At 41.5% G+C, this 12,811-nt stretch overlaps 1 protein-coding gene across 3 annotated transcripts in view; it reads left to right on the top strand.

Moving 5' to 3' along the window:
• taf1a (TATA box binding protein (TBP)-associated factor, RNA polymerase I, A) overlaps positions 1-2,458 on the top strand; it is a 30,085-nt gene extending 27,627 nt beyond the window's left edge. For 2 of the 3 annotated variants that reach the window (XM_078404786.1, XM_078404785.1), the window contains exon 11: positions 965-2,458. In XM_078404786.1, the coding sequence (XP_078260912.1) occupies positions 965-1,080 (116 nt within the window). In that variant the 3' untranslated portion in view covers positions 1,081-2,458. The remainder of the gene's footprint in view (positions 1-964) is intronic. The other variant, XM_078404784.1, reaches the window with a different exon arrangement.
• The last annotated feature ends 10,353 nt before the right edge of the window (positions 2,459-12,811 follow it).

The raw sequence follows: 12,811 nt of genomic DNA, 5'->3' as shown, positions 1-12,811 counted from the left end.
ATGGGTGCTTTGTGTGTGAAGCCATGCCCGAAAGACAGAATAGGCTTTGCCCTTAGCTGTGCAGTTAAAAATTTCACAGTCAACCTAAATTGGTAGATGTCCTACTCTGACATCAATTACATGTCCTTGGGTTCAAACGGCAGGTAAGTAACAACATACAATTGCCCTCTGTGCGGAGTTTGTACATTCTCCCTGTAACCATGTGCGTTTTTGCCGGGTAGACAATAGACAATAGACGATAGGTGCAGGAGTAGGCCATTCAGCCCTTCGAGCCAGCACCGCCATTCAATGCGATCATGGCTGATCACTCTCAATCAGTACCCCGTTCCTGCCTTCTCCCCATACCCCCTCACTCCGCTATCCTTAAGAGCTCTATCCAGCTCTCTCTTGAAAGCATCCAACGAACTGGCCTCCACTGCCTTCTGAGGCAGAGAATTCCACACCTTCACCACTCTCTGACTGAAAAAGTTCTTCCTCATCTCCGTTCTAAATGGCCTACCCCTTATTCTTAAACTGTGGCCCCTGGGTACTCCAGTTTCCTCCCACATTCCAAAGACGTACAGGTTTATAGGTTAATTGGCTTTGGTAACATTTGTAATTGTCCCTCGTCTGTAGGATAGTGCAAGCGTATGGGGTGATTGGCGGTCGCTGCGTACTCGGTGGGCCGAAGATCCTGTTTTCGCGCTGTGTCACTATAAAGTCTAAAGTATTAGATCAGACCTCTCTACCTAAAGTGTGGGGAATCTCACTCAGCCAGCTCATGCTATGCCATTGAACTCAGTGCGATGTCTAACAGTAAAACATTCTGGCAGCTGGAACTTGTCAGCAACTGCAGTACACTCGCATTTAACTGAGAATGCACTGAATTCCTAAGCAAGTACACACGGACATTGCAAGAGCACTGGCTAAACGCGGCCCAATGTTTCTAAGCTTTACTGCTGTTTTTTTTTGTCTCCCCATTAAGGCTGCAAATATTTCATCACCATTTATAAACTGGGACGTAAAGTTCGGAAAGCAAAACTGAAGAAAATGAAGCAATATGTAAAGGATCACAGCCTACTGCAGCCGAGCGGATGTTGACCTGAAGGAGTCTGTGTATTGTTGAGCAAATGCTCATAATTTTCTAACTTTTGCAATGCCTCTGTGAATTTGAGGGCAGGCCTGGGAGTACTTTTCATTCAACAAAGCTCAACATATTTTGCCAAAAAGAGAACACTTGGAACCGACTCGGAGCAATTTTCCGAGGTTCTTTTCCGAGTTAGGATCGGAGGAATAAGACAACAGTGAGTCATAGAGTGATACTGTGTGGAAACAGGCCCTTTGGCCGAACCTGCCCACACTGGCCAACAATGTCCCAGATACACACGTCCCACTTGCCTGCACTTGGTCCATATCCCTCCAAACCTGTCCTATCCATGTACCTGTCTAGCTGTCTCTTAAACGATGGGATAGTCCCAGCCTCAACTACCTCCATTGGCAGCTTGTTCCATGCACCCACCACCATTTGTGTGAAAAAGTTACCCCTCGGATTCCTGTTTAAATCTTTTCTCCTTCACCTTGAACCTATGTCCTCTGGACCTCGATACCCCTACTTTGGGCAAGAGATTCTGTGCATCTACCCGATCTATTCCTTTCATGATTTTGTACACATGGTGAGATGGTGCAGAAAGGATGAAGACAAGCTAACAACTGCGGGAACCTTGAGAAGTTTCGCACTGATTCGAGGCACTCATTGAGACTTGTATTGAACAATATTTTTCAACGTGCCAGTGTCGTATAAAAATATTAACGGTCTAAATACGTGGAAATGTTGTTTTACGTATTTGAAAGGAGTAAATGTATAGTTGAATTTAACTATTTGTACTGTAATTTCTCCTTAAATTGTATAATATTGTCACTTTGAATCTGGGAGAGAAAAATCATATCGAAACGTATAAGATTATTAAGGGGTTGGACACATTAGAGGCAGGAAACATGTTCCCAATGTTGGGGGAGTCCAGAACCAGGGGCCACAGTTTGAGAATAAGGGGTAGGCCATTTAGAACAGAGATGAGGAAAAACTTTTTCAGTCAGAGAGTTGTGAATCTGTGGAATTCTCTGCCTCAGAGGGCAGTGGAGACCAATTATCTGAATACATTCAAGAGAGCTAGATAGAGCTCTTAAGGATAGCGGAGTCAGGGGGTATGGGGAGAAAGCAGGAACTGGGTACTGATTGAGTATGATCAGCCATGATCACATTGAATGGTGGTGCTGGCTCGAAGGGCTGAATGGCCTACTCCTGCACCTATTGTCTATTGTCTATTAATAAAACTGCTTGTCCGAAAAGACCAGTCTTCTTTCCCACCAAATGCCTGCTTTTCCTTGATTTTTTTATTTAGATTTAGATTTAGAGATACAGCGCAGAAACAGGCCTTTCGGCCCACCGGGTCCGCGCCGCCCAGCGATCCCCGCACACTAACACTATCTACACCCACTAGGGACAATTTTTACATTTGCCCAGCCAATTAACCTACATACCTGTACGTCTTTGGAGTTGGGAGGAAACCGAAGATCTCGGAGAAAATCCACGCAGGTCACGGGGAGAACGTACAAACTCCGTACAGACAGCACCCGTAGTCAGGATCGAACCTGAGTCTCCGGCGCTGCACTCGCTGTAAGGCAGCAACTCTACTGCTGCGCTACCGTGCCGCCGTGAGGGCCAGTGAAATAGTGAGGGCCAGTGGAAGCCTGGAGTCGCATTGAATTAGAGCATCAGTGATGGAAAAATTTCAATTAGGTGAAAATTTTTGTTCATGGGTGAAACCTTTATATACATCCTCAAACAGCTAGAATATTAACTAATCAAATGCTGTCATCCAAATTTCATTTATTTAGGGGTTGTAGACAAGGATGCCCACTATCTCCGCTTCTATTTGCCTTCGTTATAGAACCACTTGCTGAGAGTATTAGAACAAATCCAGACATTCACGGTTATAACACTAAACATACAACCAATAAAATTTCTTTATATGCGGATGATGTATTAATATACATTACAAATCTTGAAATTAGCATTCCGAATTTATTAAATTTCATAACTCAATTTGGTTCATTTTCAGGTTATAGAATTAACTGGTACAAAAGTGAAATTATGCCAATAATGGAGCAAAATCCGGCCATACTTCAACAATTTCCTTTTAAAATTGCCTATGAAAAGTTTAAATATCTTGGAATTTACGTGACTAGGAAATATACTTCTTTATTTAAATTAAATTTTCCTCCTTTACTTACTAAATTACACAGAAATATCCAATTTTGGAAAACACTCCCAATATCATTAGTTGGTCATAGTAATGCTATAAAGATGATCTTTCTTCCAGATATTACTTATTTCAAGCAATTCCGATCTATCTTCCAAAAAAGTTTTTTTTTTAAATCGATTCAATTATTACTAATTTTATTTGGGACTACAAGACTCATAGAATAAATAAAAGACATCTATGTAAGTCTAAAACTAATGGAAGAATTGCCTTACCTAACTTCTTATTTTATTATTGGGCGGTTAATATTAAAAATATAATCTGCTGGTTGGGTGACACTGATCAACAACCGGATTGGTTAAAGATGGCTCCAATAAATTTAAATAAAAAAACATATGGAGGTAATCCGATTATACATAGTGTTATCCGTACCTGGAAACAATTAAAACTTACTTTAAAACGGAGTAAATTATCTTCTTTCCTCCCTATTGCGAATAACCCTTCTTTTAAACCGTCTCTCTTAGATAGAGGATTTGCTCAATGGAAAAGTTATGGAATTAAAATGGTGGGAGATCTTTATCATAAGGGAACCTTTCTTTCTTTTCAGGATTTACAGCAGAAGTACGGATTACATGTTAATAATTATTTTAGATATTTACAACTTAGAGATTATGTAAAATTACACATGCAAGAATATAAATTTAGAGGTCCAGAAACTCTTGATGTATGCCTGAATCGACATTATAATTCAAATAAATTAATATCCTTTATTTATAATACTCTCCTAGATACTGACATTCCGTCATCAGAATCATATAGACGAGCGTGGGAGGACGAATTGAATCAACTCATAATGCAAGATATATGGGATGAAAGTTTATAACATATACACCAATGTCCATTAAATACTAGACATTCCTTAATACAATTTAAAATAATACATAGACTACATTATTCGAAGACAAAATTAAATAGGATTTTTCCTAGTATCTCTCCTATTTGTGATAAATGTCAATTTCAAGAAGCTAATTTAACTCATACTTTCGTAACTTGCATAAAAATGCAAAATTTCTGGTTGGATATTTTTTAAATAGTTTCTAAAGTTATTGACAAGCAATTGGATGTGGATCCAAAATTAATAATATTAGGATTATCAGAACATATTACAAACTTTACAACAAGTCAGGTACATTTTCTTGATTACAGTTTAATAACTGCGAAAAAATTAATACTTAAATTTTGGAAAAAAACAATAACCCCCAGAACTAAAATGTGGACTACGGAAATGACAGTGACCCTGCATTTGGAAAAAATAAGATTTGCCTTAATTGACAAACCTGATTTATTTTTTAAAATATGGTCTCCATTTATTGAATTTTTAGAAAAGTAAATGGGCTTGACACAGGACTAAAATAAAAATTTAAAATTAAAAGTTGAAACTTGAGTTTAAGGTTGGATGTACAACTGTGGTTATTGTTTCCCGGATCTACCCCCTTTCATTTTTATAGTTATAACTTTTTTTTTTTTTTTTTTTTTCATTCCTCTTTATTTTTATTTTCTCTCTTTAAATTTTTTTTAATTGAAGCTATGTAAGAACTTTGTAACAAATTTGTCTTTTATTTCCACCTGTACATATGCTTTTCAAAAAAAAAAAAAAAAAAAGAATTAGAGCATCACTTGATTCAACCCTTGCTAGTTGATTTGAACAGTGAGTTTTTCTGGTCACCACTTATCCCTAACTTAAAAACATTGATTATTAGCATTAATAATTAGAATTCCTGAATGTGATCAAATTATTTACGACAAGCCATAATTGTATTTGATTGAACTGCATCTGAAGTGGTCCATATAGTTCAGGGTGCAAGACCTTTCATTTACGGAAAATAATTCACTACAAGTTTAAAAAAATATACACCAAGTGCTGGAGTAACTTAACAGGCCAGGCAGCATCCCTGGAGAACATTTTGGGTCGTGAACCCTTCTTCGGTCTGATTGAGGTGGAGGAAGGGAAGAAATCAAGAAGGGAGGACAAAGCCTGGCAGGTAATAGGTGTACACAGGTGAGGAGCGTTTTTGATAGAAACATCACCAATTCAGGTTCTCGGAAATGCTACCTTACCTGCTGAGTTACTCCAGTGCTTTGTGGTCTTTTTTTGTAAATCAGCACCTGCAGTTCCTTGTGTCTACATTTTCACTACAACTTGGGCAGACACCAAGATCAAATTATTAAGAAATGCATACATTTCTAAAACTGAAGAGTGTAGATTTAAGGTGAAAGAGGGGAGATTTAAAGAGAGACTTTTTCACTCGGAGGGTAGTCTGCAACTAGAATGAGCTGCCAAAGGAAGCTTATAGAAAAGGATACAATTACAACTTTCAAAAGACCTGGAGAGAAATATGAATAGGAAGTATCTGGAGAGGTATGGGCAGGCATAGCTAGAGCTGAAAAGAGACAAATGTCAGATATTTGGAAGAGCATTGAAATATTTTTATCTGGATATTTTTAAGGCAGAGATAGATAGATTCTTGATTAGTAGAGGTGTCAGAGGTTACGGGGAGAAGGCAGGAGAATGGGATTAGGAGAGAGAAATAGATCAGCCATGATTGAATGGCGGAGTAGACGTGATGGGCCGAATGGCCTAATTCTACTATTCCTTATGACCTTATGACTTGCAGAGCCAGAGGAAGGGATATGGGTGGAAGGGAAAGGGAAATATGGCACTGGGGGGATGGAGGGTGAGAGTAAAGAGGGGAGCGGAGCATAATGACCGAGGTGCTGGGGAAGTGTGCTCACCAGGGTGGGGGTGCAGGGAAAGAGAAACTTCCCCAGTACACTCATTACACATCAGAGTCTCATTTTTCCCTTCCCCATATGCATGGTAAGCACATTGACCTCACTCTCTCTATCCCTCCCCCACCCAAGTCGTACCAGCTTTAAAGTCATCTTGTTGAGTCTCATTGTCTGTACTCATTCTCACCTCGGCCACAGCTAACAATGGCCCGTTTCCTTTGTCATCGTTACTTTTTTGCATTTCTTTCATTCATTTGTTCTATATCTTTCCACGTCACCATTTATACCTCTCGTCTCCCTCTCCCCTGACTCTCAGTCCGAAGAAGGATCTCGACCTGAAACATCATCTATTCCTTCTCTCCAGAGGTGCTGCCTGTCCTGCTGAGTTACTCCAGCTTTTTGTGTCTATCAATTATTTGATATCAAATAATTGATATCAGCAACACCACTAGTGAGAAGTAAATAAATCCGTGATGTGTTCAACATTGTGTTAGAATTACTAAGACAAAGTTAAAATGGGCAACGTCTGGGAGACATGGAAAAAGAAAGGAACTTCATTTATTTCCATAGGGGTTACTTCAGATCAGCCAAACCCTTCCCGTAATAAATGAGAGGAGATTTACATACCTAGCTGGCCTGGATTTGAAACTCTGAAATAATAGGAGTCAAGAGTGTTTTGTTGCCATATGTCTAAGATAGAACAATGAAATCCCTACTTGGTACAGCACAACAGAATATGTAAACATAGTACACTGTAAACAATATAATAAATAAGAGAAAAAAGTATAGTGCGTATATATGTGCACATACTCACATATGCATATATACTCACTCCAGCATTTTGTGTCTACCTTCGATTTAAACCAGCATCTGCAGTTCGTTCTTACATATATATATATATAAACTGTGAGGGACAGTTCTGAATGCATTGGCAAGGTCAAGGAAAATGACATGCAGATCACTCTTCTCTTTTCTTGCAGTCTGAAGAATATATATATATATATATATATATATATATATAGAAAGAACTGCAGATGCTGGTTTAAATTGAAGGTAGACACAAAATGCTGGAGTAACTCAGCGGGGCAGGCAGCATCACTGGAGATAGGGAATGGGTGACGTTTCGGGTCAAGACCCTTCTTCAGACTGGAATAGACAGCTATCCCATCTGACATTCCACCAATTGAACAACCAGAGCACCAGATGGACATTAGTCCTCCAAAGTGGAGGGAGGTGGAACAGACAGTAAAGCGGGTAAGAGCATCTTCAGCCTCAGGGCCAAATGGGGTTCCGTATCGACTCTCCAAGGGTGCTCCTGGTGTTCTTCGCTGTCTGTGGAGGCTAATGAGAGTGGCTTGGGAGAAGAGAATCATACCCAAAGCATGGCGCTGGGCAGGTGGAGTCCTGATTCCAAAAGAGAAGTAATCCACAGATATCAGCCAATTCCGCCCTATCAGTCTCCTCAATGTAGAGGGTAAGGTCTTCTTCAGCATCATAGCTCAGAGGATGACAGCTATCTGGAGAGAAACAACCTTGAGGATACAAAAGTCTAAAAAGCAGGCACCCCAGGTTTCTGGATGTCTCGAACATACCAGCATGATTTGGCACCAAATCCAGACTGCAAGAAAAGAGAAGAGTGATCTGCATGTCGTTTTCCTTGACCTTGCCAATGCATTCAGAACTGTCCCTCACAGTTTCCTCTGGGCATCCTTTGACTTCTTCAGGATACCAGAGACTATCGCAAGCCTTGTCAAGGCTTATTTTCAAGATCTGCAGCTCTGTTTCACCATGCCAGACTTTACCACCACATGGCACTGCATGGAGATTGGCATAATGGCAGGGTGTACCATCTCCCCATTGATTTTTACAATGGCTATGGAAGTCATCATAAGGGCCTCCAAGTGGGTAGTGGGTGGCCAGCGGCTGAAGTCTGGAGACCGTCTACCACCAACCAGGGCCTACATGGATGACATGTATGGTCCAATTCTATACTGCTATCATTGAGTCCGTCCTCACCTTCTCCATCATGGTCTGGTTTGGCTCAGCCACCAAGCACGACATCCGGAGGCTGCAACGGATCGTTCGCACAGCTGAGAAGGTTGTTGGTTGCAACCTTCCCCCCATTGACGAACTGTACACTGCAAGGGCCAGAAAGCGAGCGGGCAAGATAATCTCTGACCCCTCTCACCCTGGCCACAAACTCTTTGAAGCACTTCCCTCTGGAAGGCGACTCCGGACTGTCAAAGCAGCCACAGCCAGACATAAAAACAGCTTTTTTTTCCACGAGTGATAGTTCTACTCAGTAACCAAAGTCTGTATTCTCTTTTTTGCTCTGGTTTATTTTCACCCACATCTTTAGACCGTAATGGTGTATCCTTATTGTTTTGATGTGTTTATGCTTTATTCTTAATTGTTAACTGTATGCTTGAGTTGTCATTTGTGAGCGGAGCACCAAGGCACATTCCTTGTATATGCACATACTTGGCCAATAAACTTATTCATTCATTCATTCATTCATTCATTCATATTGTTAAAAGTAACTGTTTTACCAGGAAGGAGTGTTTGAGTTCTGAAGTGGTAGGAAAGGGAGAGGGGAAACGAGGTGAAAGGGCAGGGGTTGCATCTCTTGCGTTTATATGAGAAGCTGCTCTGTGCATGGAAGTGGTGGCCAGTGGGGCTGGACGAGTGCACCAGTGTGGGGAGGTGGTTTAAACTTTGAGCGATATTGTGTTGAATGTGGAGGCTGGTGGGCTGGACAGAGACGGCCAGGGGAGCTCTATCCTTGCTCTGGGTGGAAGGTGGAAGGTGAGAGGAGATGTTTAGGAATGAGAAGAATTGCAATAGAGGGTTATCCAGGGAAGATCCCCATGGTTTGTGTCATTCTGTTGGTCTTGCTCTCCACCCCTACCTTTGTTCCCTCCAAACCTCTCTTCACTACAACTTCAAACATTTTTGATTTCTAACGTTTCGCAGTTCTGCGGCAAGGTCATCGGCTGTAGACATCAACTCTATTCCTCCACAGATTTTGCACGACCTTCTTAGCGTTCCCAGCATTTCCTCCTTTCGTTTCAGATTTCCGGCATCTGCAGATTTTTCCCAGCATCGGCAGGTTTTTGACTTTCAATTTCATTTCTAAACTTCAGTGAAATAAACTGCAATATAACTGGAACCTATTACTCAAGCGCTCAAAGGGAAATGTGTTCCGCATTCTCTTTTAAATTAAGATCATCAATCTTCATCCCATGAAATAGCATTTGAATTTGAAATTTTGGTCACAAATCCTCCAGATACTGCCATGCAGATGTGCAGATGCCCATTGCAAAAAGACAGTTAGAAAACAAACAAACAATCTGTCAATTAGATGAATATGTTAAAGATGTATAAAGTCTGCAGTGATGAGTGCAAAGTAATGTCACCTATGTTCCACCAGTGTGATTCGATTACTCGGTTCTCTTGTAATGTACCCAAGTGACCACTTGATGGCACCCATATCAAGAAGAAGGTATTTATTTCGACGATAGACACAAAATGCTGGAGTAACTCAGCGGGACAGGCAGCATCTTTGGATAGAAGGAATGGATGACGTTTCGGGTCGGGACCTTTCTTCAGACTGAGTCTGAGAAGGGTCTCAGTCTGAAGAAGTTAGGCTCAGTCTGAAGAATGTTCTCCACCCGAACTGTCACCCATTCCTTTTCTCCAGAGAGTTTGCCTGTCCCACTGAGTTACTCCAGCATTTTGTGTCTATCTTTGGTGTAAACCAGCATCTGCAGTTCCTTCAAGGTACAAGGTATTTGTTTCTGCTGGTGACCTGGCATAACTAGGGACTGATGTTGTACAAAATAGATTGTTTTAAGACAAAATATATGATGTGTTCAGCGCTTTGATAATATTTGTTTTGTTTTCAAGGTGATTTGTTCAGTGCTGTATTAGCAATGGCAGGCTATTTTTGTTTTAAAATGGATAAGAGCCAGATTAACATGTTAACTGCTGCATTCTGAAATAACCTGTTTCGAATAAAAATCAATACAACATCAAAAATAATGAACACATTTTTCAGAAATGTGCATTAATTCCTGACAGTATTCTCAGGTTTTACTGAGTTAAGATTTGGAAAACTGTTTTTTTAATGCTAAGTTTATGAAAACTGGATTGTATAGGATTGTATACCGAGCAGTGACTTCCTGAAGAGGTGTTTGTATTACGTTCCAACAGTACTCTGCTTAATGCCAAGGTAGGCTGTGATAGAAAAGGCAAAGCCATTCCTTGGGCTAAAGTCAACGACCCATTGGTAAAGGCTTCCCCTCTTCCATTATAGATGAGGCTCTCACTAAGGCCTCCTCTATATCCCGCAGCTCCGCTCTTATTCCCCCTCTCCCCATTCGTAACAAGGATAAAGTCCCCCTTGTTCTCACCTTCCACCCCATCAGCCAGCGAATGCAACAGATTATCCTCCGACATTTCCGTCACCTCCAACGGGACCCCACTACTGACCACATCTTCCCATCCTTCCCCTTTCTGCTTTCTGCAGAGACCGTTCCCTTCGTAACTCCCTGGTCCACTCGTCCCTTCCCACCCAAACCACCCCCTCCCCAGGCACTTTCCGCTGCAACCGCAGGAGATGCAACACCTGTCCCTTTACCTCCCCCCTCGACTCCATCCAAGGATCCAAACAGTCTTTCCAGGTGAGGCAGAGGTTCACCTGCACCTTCTCCAACCTCCTCTATTGTATCCACAGTTCCAGATGTCAATTTCTCTACATCGACGAGACCAAACGTAGGCTCGGCAATCGTTTCGCTCAACACCTTCGCTCAGTCCGCCTTAACCAACCTGATCTCCCGGTGGCTGAGCACCAACTCCCCCTCCCACTACCAATGGGAGTGGGAGGGGGAGTTCTTTCTGTCATGGGCCTCCTCCAGTGCCATAGTGAGGCCCACCGCAAATTGGAGGAACAACACCTCATATTTTGCTTGGGCAGCTTACAGCCCAGCGGTATGAACATTGACTTCTCTAACTTTAGATAGCTCCTCTGTCCCTCTCTTCCCCTCCCACTTCACAGATCTCCCACTGTCTTCCAGTCTCCACCTATATCCTTTTTGTGTCCCCCCCCCCCCTTACATCAGTCTGAAGAAGGGTCTCGACCCGAAACGTTACTCATTCCTTCTCTCCAGGGATGCTGCCTGACCCGTTGAGTTACTCTAGCATTTTGTGATGCCTTCCATTGGTAAAGGCTAGGTACAGGCAAGTGATTTTCTAATTCTACATTATTTTAATATGTTTAAGTATCTATTGATGCACTTTAGTTAAATTTATTTTGAAAATGTTTCAGATAAATTTGATATTTTATAATTATTTACATATGTTTAAATAGATGTCACTGTTCATGTTGCTTCAGGTTCAAGTCTCCGAGCCTGCACATCTCTGAAGATCTGTCCTGGCCGCTGCACATTGTTGCAATCATGAAGAACGCCCATCAACACTACTTCCTTCATAAGTTGAGAAGATTTAGTATGTTGACAAATACTCGTGAACTTCTACAGGTGTACAGTGGAGAGCATATTGACTGGTTTCATCACAGCATGGTGTAGCAAGTTGAACGCACAGGAATGAAGGAGGTTACATGAGGTGGTCCATTGTGGGTACTGACCTCCCTACCATCGATGGGATCTACTGGAGCCACTGTCTCAAAAAGGCAACCAGCATCACCAATGACCTACACCACCCTGGCAATGCTCTCATTTCACACCTGCCATCGGGAAGAAGGTATGTGAGTCTGAAAACTACAAGGTATGGGAGTCTGAAATACAGTCCAGGTTCAGGAACAGCTTCCCAACCACTATCGGACCATTGAATACTACGAACTCCAACTAAACTCCAAACGACAAACTGTCTCGGTTGCACTCGGGGACTTTGGGCTTTGTATTGTTTTGCATGAAATATTTTTTTTAATTTATTCAGCTTCATTTGTTGCTTGTTATTATATTTTCGATCGAATGCTATATTTACAAACTTGCTGCGTGGCTGCACGTAAGAATTTCATCGTTCCATTTCGGTAGATATGACAATAAACCACTCTTGACTCTTGACTAGCAGAGATAACGAAAGACTGTTGAAAGCCTTTGACAGGCCAACAAGCTTGGAAAGGTCTTCAGGCCATTCTGAAGGCAGACCCTTAGGATCCACGGCCTGATGCTAACCCCCTGCTCAGCACCAGTTCACCTCAGATGCAGGTCTCAGCCTGTCATCAGCTGTTCAATCCAGACAGAGGGCTGGCTCCACAACAAAGGTGCCCAGAGAGGGTCCTCTTAAGGCACTTGAGTTCAGTTTTATAAACTAGTTTTAATTTTAACCTGTTTTTGGAAAATGGAAGTTACATTACCACTTGCTAGTGAGAGTTTTTAAACAGTCGTTTAGAATTATATAAACATTTGTTAACTTTTTTCATGCACAATCAAGGTTCCTTGAAGAAACACCAATGAGGGGGGTTTTGTGTGCAGGGCTGTTCTATGCGCGTCAGATGAAGCCCCTAACAAAGTTATTTTTCTACATTTCAAAGAAATGTTTAATTATTTTGATTTATTAGATAATAGGTGCAGCAAAAATCTTTATTCTCCTGTTCGAGAAATGACATTTCCCTTTCAGTCACGCGACTGCAGCAACGGTGGAATGGACTATGTAACACATCTAAACATTTATTCACAGCAATGATTCCCACAAAGTGGAATTTTGTCTTCAGCAAGGACATTAAGTGAAAATATTTAAGTACAGGATGGCACGGTGGCGCA

The sequence above is a fragment of the Rhinoraja longicauda genome, chromosome 9 (genome assembly GCF_053455715.1).
Source record: "Rhinoraja longicauda isolate Sanriku21f chromosome 9, sRhiLon1.1, whole genome shotgun sequence".
Lineage (NCBI taxonomy): Eukaryota > Metazoa > Chordata > Chondrichthyes > Rajiformes > Arhynchobatidae > Rhinoraja > Rhinoraja longicauda.
Note: the sequence above shows the minus strand (reverse complement) of the source record. Positions and strands in the feature narration are given on the sequence as shown.